Genomic DNA, 7,069 nt, shown 5'->3' with positions numbered 1-7,069 from the left:
GCATTTTAAATGTTCATTTTTTATTTGATTAAAAAAAGGTTAGGTGCACGGAGAAAAAAGAGTTCCTAAAATCATGAACAAGCGTTCATGAAAATGGGAACCACGAACAAAGTGTTCAAATTTCATGGTACGTTTTTCAAAATCGTACCATGGGATTTGAACACTTTGTTCGAGGTTCCCATTTTCATGAACGCATGTTCACGATTTTGGGAACTCTTTTTTCTCCGTGTGGATAGAAAAAATAATAGGAACAACAGATATGCCGATTTTTTTTTAAATTATTTTGTTCTTGGAACTAAAAAAGACATCTTCTGAGTTAGTGCATTCATAGCCTGATGGTGTTTTGGTCCAAGCGTTTCATGGATGCCTATTTTGGTAAGTTAAAATAAATCTTTCCCAGTTCCTGAGGGGAACACCCATGAAGAGTATCGGGGCCGGCATTTACAAAGCGGATTCAGTGGCAGTTTCATTCTCAACTTAATGTTAACATGTTAAGGTTAATGTTAACATTCCATAGGTCGCCTCCCTAAGGTGTCGTGATAAGGTCCAGTTTGTGACGATACACTACCTTCCCTTTACTAAGCAATCGATTCCAGAAGGGAAAAGATCACCAGTTGTGTTGGTCCGAGCCGGGATTTGAACCCCGATCTACCGCTTACGAGGCGGAAGCGTTACCACTGGGCTACGTGGCTCGGTCATTTTGGTGATAGAAACATTTTTGTTGGAAAATATCATTTTTCAAAGCAAAGCAATCCCAGCAATCAAAGCAATCCCACTTTCAATCGCAAAATACTATACATGTGCCCTCACCTTACCGAGAAAATCATAAAAAAATCACTTAATTTGACCTCCTAGACCCACCTTCACGACTCATAATCAAATGCTCTGACAGCACTGGTTGAACCGATTGTATCCGTTTTGGTGTCATTCGATTCGTCTTGGAGTCCTTTCTAAAGACCAAAAACATTGTAGATCTGACAACCCTATCAAAAGTTATTAGCATTTAAGTGTTATTTATACACTAATTAGAGGCCGGATATAAGAAATTTTGATGAAAACGTTGTTCTGATCTATCATGCGACCCAGCGTTGGAGGAGAAATCGAAAGAGCAATTCTCTACGAAATCTGCCTTTTTTAATTTTTTTGTGTTTTTGAATCCTGCTGAAACTTTTATGGTGCTTTCGGTATGCCCAAAGAAGCCATTTCGCATCATTAGTTTGTCCATATAATTTTCCATACAAATTTGGCAGCTGTCCATACAAAAATTATGTATGAAAATTCAAAAATCTGTATCTTTTGAAGGAATCTTTTGATCGATTTGGTGTCTTCGGCAAAGTTGCAGGTATGGTTAAAGACTACACTGAAAAAAATGATACTCGGTTAAAAAAATTGGTGACTATTAATTTAACTTTTTGACACTAAAACTTGATTTGCAAAACAATACTATTTTATTTATTTAATTTTTTTTATATGTTTAAGGGGACATCAAATGCCAACTTTTCAGAAATTTCCAGGTTGTGCAAAAAATCTGTGTCCGAGTTATTAATTTTTGAATGGGCAAACAAAAGGGCAAAATATTCAATATAACGCCCTTTTGAAATGTTAGTCTTGATTGAAAAATTCCGTCCGTCCTGGAGTCATTTGGATGACACACAGGGATGATTTTTCTGTGGTTGCGACTCAGTTCTTGTACACAGCCAAATTAGAAGGTTGAAAGACTTGAACACACACGTACGCTTTCTCATATGGCCCTTTCGCTGACTTAGTTTCCGTCCTTTTCAATCTTCTTCTAAGACACTAGTCACCTATCCACCTATCAGTTTCATTTCTTTCTTCTAATTTTGAGAGTCTAATTTCACCGAAAAATACCGATAAGGAATTCAACAAAAAAACAAAATGATTCTCTTCTTTGCAGTGTTAATTTTTTTTCAAATGTTGGCAAACATTTGCACTAACTTTAAAATAGGAAAAACTGCGACTTTTTTCAAAAAGTAACATAAAAAGTGACAAAAATTTAAATTAAAAATCACCAAATTTATTTTTAACGTGTAATTTTTTTTTCAGTGTCATCCTTTTCCTTACAAATTTGGCTGCTGTCCATACAAAAATGATTTATGAAAATTCAATTTTTTGAGTACACTATCGAATCAGGCATCAAAAAAGTCCCTTCGATTTTTATATCATCTCATCACCATACCGAGCAACAAATTATTATTTTTTAAGTTATTTGGTTAAATGTTAAAAGTGGACTCCGGAAGTAACGAAAGTTGTTACGGATTCGGCCAAAAACTGAGCTTACAGAGAATAGCACAAATATCAAACCTTGATATTTCTTAATACTGTCAAGTTTTGAACTTCGGTATTGATAAGATTTATTTTTGTTTGTTATTATTGAAATCAACCAAGTTTTCACAAAAATGTTTGAGTTTTGAATGTTTGTTTTTTGTTTTTAATAAGGCCGATGCAAATGTTTTTCAATGTTTTTGTCCCTTGGCTCTGGCTGGGGTCGAGGGGATATGAAAATTGGAATATCAAGCCGTAGTCTGAACATTTGAATGCAAAAAGTTTTTTTTAAATGCATTTTACACTAGTTCAGTTGTTTTCAAAAAACTCAAGATTTGACGAAAACAAAAATTTGAGCAAAAAAACTAAACATCAAAAATTTTCTTAAATTAAAATAATGTTTTAATCAATCTAAAAAAAAAACAACAGTTTTGTAGCACATTTTCGCTCCATCAACACTTCAATGTTGAATTTTTGTGATAATTTTTGGTGGAATTTACTAAAACAACCTTGTCATTTAAAAATCTGTTATATGTTTCATTTGATTCCAATTGAAAATGGATATTAACTATATTTTCAAAAATGAAACAAACTTCCAAAACAACTTTATGTTGAACCCAACCTCGATTTCTCGGAACCACTTCATTCCATGGGCAAAGCCTACTCTAATGGATCTGTCATTAGTTTCGCCCAGCATCGCGTCGTGGCCTGCTGCTCCAACCCTCGTTGATGCACGCCGACATACTGCCGTAATACCACCGTTCAACGCCCAGTTCCAACATCCAAGGGGGGGAGGGCGACAGGGATTGACAACTTTTTCCCTGTCAAAGCTCCATTCCCCGGGAAGAAAGAAAAAAAAAGTGGCAAGAAAAAAGTTTTCCTTTCAGAACGATTTCTTGCAAGACTCACCACCAACAAGGAGGAGGACGAGCGAAAAAAAAAACTGGATAATGGCTTCTAAATGGCTTCGGCAAAAGGACCGGAGTTCGAACCCGGGCGACATTGGGACAAGAAAATCTCGGATTAGAATATCTTTTACGACTTTGCTGGCCGCGCGTTCGATTTGGGTTTCGGTCCTCCGAACGACAAGCAGACCAGACCAAACCAGAAAGTTGCATGTAAATCGAAGCAAACCTTGGATTACCACCCAGCAAATGTTAGTTTGTGTGTTTTGGGTTTGCGGCGAATTAAGACCACCTCTCTCTCTCTCTCTCGCTGGAAGCTGGCAGCTCAATGTTATTGGATAGCTATCTATTCATGGCTGTCAGCTCGAAGACGACGACGAGGACGCTTTGCTTTTGGTTGTTGTCCGTTTACATTGTGATTTTTGTTGACAAGTTTGTTTTGGTTTCGGACGAGTTTAGACGGGGAAATCCCACAACAAAAATTGTCCATGTTGATTGTCCAATTTTGCAGCAACCGTCGAGCTATGCAAATTATATCCCCCTTTTGCTGCCGGACCAAACCAGAGACATCACAGCAGCAGCAGCAGCAGCAGCAGCAGCAGCAGCATTTGCATGTTCCGGAGGATGTTGTTGACGGTCCTGGCGATGTTGGGGTACGCAAGCAGAAAAAGAGACATGCTTTTTAAGGGGGGGTAGGTGGTAAGGTGGATAGATCCCCCACCCCACGCAAACCAAAACTCTCTTTACGCTCTACTTCGCACAACTCGTATTATGAACCAGGCAGAGTGAACCTGTTCAACGCAGAAGGCTGCGACGACGGCGACGTTCCCGGTTTCCTGTGTTCCTTTCGTACATCCTAGTCGGCCTGGTGCATCACAACACATCGCTGTCTACTAAGTTTCGCGCTGAAAGGTGCTCACTTTGGGAAACTCGGCAAGGGCGCCTGCTTTGATCAACTTGGTTCCATTGATACCAGATCAAAGCGGAACGCAACTTCATCTTGTTTCAAGTCGAAGACATTGACTACAAAATATTCAAAATTAAAAAAAAAAAGTCTCATCGTGTAGACTTGAAGGACGCCAATGGTCACCACTGTTTGCGGTACCATTTTAGCATGGCCAGCTTAGCTTAATGCAAGGAAAAGGAAGTTGTGGGATAAACAGTGACGATGGTGGTGGTTTCTCCACCCCGTGGGGATTACGAGCAAAGAGACACACACTAACATACAGCTACGGTTGGAATAGCAGCTGATCCCGTGTAGTACCGTGATAACAGTTGAGGGTTGTTCAAAACAAAAAGTTAACTAAATTCTGTTAAATCTTACTTAAAGCATTGTTGTTATATTTAAAAAAAATGGTGAAATGTTTACAAATAATAATTTTTAAATATCTCATCCCACACAAGAAGAAGAATCCTTCCCCACTGTAAACACATATTATTCACACATACAAACATTCATAATGTGCTGAGAGAAAATGGAATTTTGCGTGGGAAACAACGCTTCACAGCCACGGACCACAGCGGAAGTGTTCCCACGAACGGAGGAAAGAACACGCTGTCATAAATAGGATGAGTGTGGCGAACTACAACTCAGATCTCAGATGACATCTAGATTGTCTTTCGAAAAGATCCACAAAACAAAATTTTAGTTTTTTTTTTTTTTGCGTGTTAGATGTTTTTGTAATCGCCTTAAGCGAGCAGAAAAAAAGTCAATCAACTGAAATCAATTTAAAATGCGTTCTCCTGCATTTATAATCATTTTTAGCATGATTGGGATAAAATAAAAATCTATAAAACTTGTTGTATTGAAAATGCTTGTAAATCTGAAGATATTTTTCAATTCTGTTTCAATAACAATAACAACTTGTAACTTAAAAACTATTTTTTCTACTGTTCTTAGTCCAAAATTGTGCAAGGAATCCGATTATGTAGTCCGTTTCCCGATTCGAACTCGTATATCAAAGTTGAAAAAAACATAACATGACACTTTGTGAGTATTGAAATATTGCTACTTGTTAATGTTTGCCTAATTCACTAACAAGTTTTGATTTTTTTTTAATTATGTTGAAACCCCTTTTTTTGAGGTACTTTGAACTTTGTCTATTAAGGTTAGTTCGGTCACATATCATTCCGTTTGTGTTTAATTCGTATTTTTTATTCTGCAATGTTTTACGAAAAGTTCCAGCGAAATATGTTTAACTTTAAAGCATGTTATAACACATGTACAATTTTTCTATACAACAAAAAATTTCAAAAAGAAAGAGAAAAAACGAGATTGAAATCTTTAAAAAGCTACCTAATTTTATCCTTGTCCAATTTATTAAAATAACGATTAACAAATTAAGAACGCAAGGAAAGCTATGATAAAAAATGGTGAAAAATAATTTGTCTTTATTAAATTCGATTCAAATATTGTTATATTGTGTTGTTAGAAATTTCGATGCCTCTGTCTTCTCTTATGCTAACTGCATAGGAATCCCAGCAAGCTTTGAACAAGAGAGCACAGAGACATGGGTTTGTTAAGGTATTTGCAATGAATTCTTATTTTCTGGATGTGATTCTAGAATGTGATTTGGTTTTAAGATATCTAAAAATATTCTTGGTTGTAAAGATATTTTATCAAATTTAATTTCAGTAAATTAAGGCTAAATCGTAAATTCTGCTAATACAAATTTTCATAATTTTATTGCCGTGGAAAATTACTTGCCCTAAGTTATTGAAACCCAATCCTGGTAAACTTTTAAAGCTTTCACTAAGATGATATTTTTTGATAATGTATTCATGTTCAAAAAATAATTACATAAAATTTTCATAAATAAACCGTATTTTGTAAAAGCACTTAAATTATCAAAATACATACATAATAAATTAAGAGTATGAAACGATACGAAAATGTATTTGCATTTTTACATTGAAAAAGTTTGTGTTTTGAAAAAAATACTCATTTTGGACAACTTATAGTACAACTTTCATGAAAACAATGCAAATTTTGTAGCTATTGTATTTGTTTCTTATGTTTTTTGTGAAGTACTAAAATTTTCACAAAATATTGTATTCTAAGAAAAGTTTTATTTTATTTTAAATGATTTCTAGTACGGGTTCAAACGATGCGCGTTTTGTACGTATTTTCACTTTTTAAGATTTTTATTTTGTGAAATAGTCAAATTTGTCTCAAAATACCGAATGTTATATAACTTGAAATTATATTTTGCATGCATTTTCACTTTGGCAGTGTTTTTATTTTGTGTGAAACTCCGAAGTTATCAGTAGGCATATGATGGATAAAATTTAAGAGGCAGTTTTTGTAAATATTGCTCGGTTTGTTCTAGAGGTCGTATCGAGGTGCTCCGATTTGGATGATACTTTTAGCTTACAGGGCAAAAACTAACGTTGTATAGTGTTTGTTACAGAAAAATTGAAAAAACTATGAGAAAAACCACGATTGGCCAAAAAATTAATACCATAGGCTTATAGTCCATGAAATTCCCTAACTTTAGAATTATGGAAGTATGGGTGTTGGAGGCTGTTGCAAAAAGATATTAAGGTTTTAAAAAAATCATTTTTTAACAGTAATTTGCAAAAGCTATGAGAAAATTTCAAACCAATCCTGGATGTCTATGGCACATTTTGAAGTGCTTCAAAAAACATTTCGAATGCATCTAAGAGAGTTGGAATTGATTCAATATTACGGAAATGCTAGAAATTTTAAAAATTTTATGTTTTTTGGACGTCAAACTTCACAGCCCGTTTTACCCCACTTCCCTTTGTCGTAGAGGGCTCATATTTGGCATGAGTTCATCTCATGTATAGACAAACAAACGCTGAAAGTTTCATCCAAATCGGAGCACCTCGATACGACCTGTTACACATTGGTGAAAAAC

At 35.4% G+C, this 7,069-nt stretch overlaps 1 protein-coding gene across 1 annotated transcript in view; it reads right to left on the bottom strand.

Moving 5' to 3' along the window:
* Nucleotides 1-3,757: 3,757 nt before the first annotated feature.
* The window catches only part of LOC120421436 (protein spaetzle-like), a 30,248-nt gene continuing 26,936 nt past the window's right edge, over nt 3,758-7,069 (bottom strand). Inside the window, exon 2 of the mRNA XM_039584644.1 lies at nt 3,758-3,827. Coding sequence (XP_039440578.1) covers nt 3,758-3,827 — 70 coding nt within the window. The remainder of the gene's footprint in view (nt 3,828-7,069) is intronic.

This window comes from Culex pipiens, chromosome 3, assembly GCF_016801865.2.
Source record: "Culex pipiens pallens isolate TS chromosome 3, TS_CPP_V2, whole genome shotgun sequence".
Classification (NCBI taxonomy): Eukaryota; Metazoa; Arthropoda; class Insecta; order Diptera; family Culicidae; genus Culex; species Culex pipiens.
This window is presented reverse-complemented; position numbering and strand designations above follow the sequence as displayed.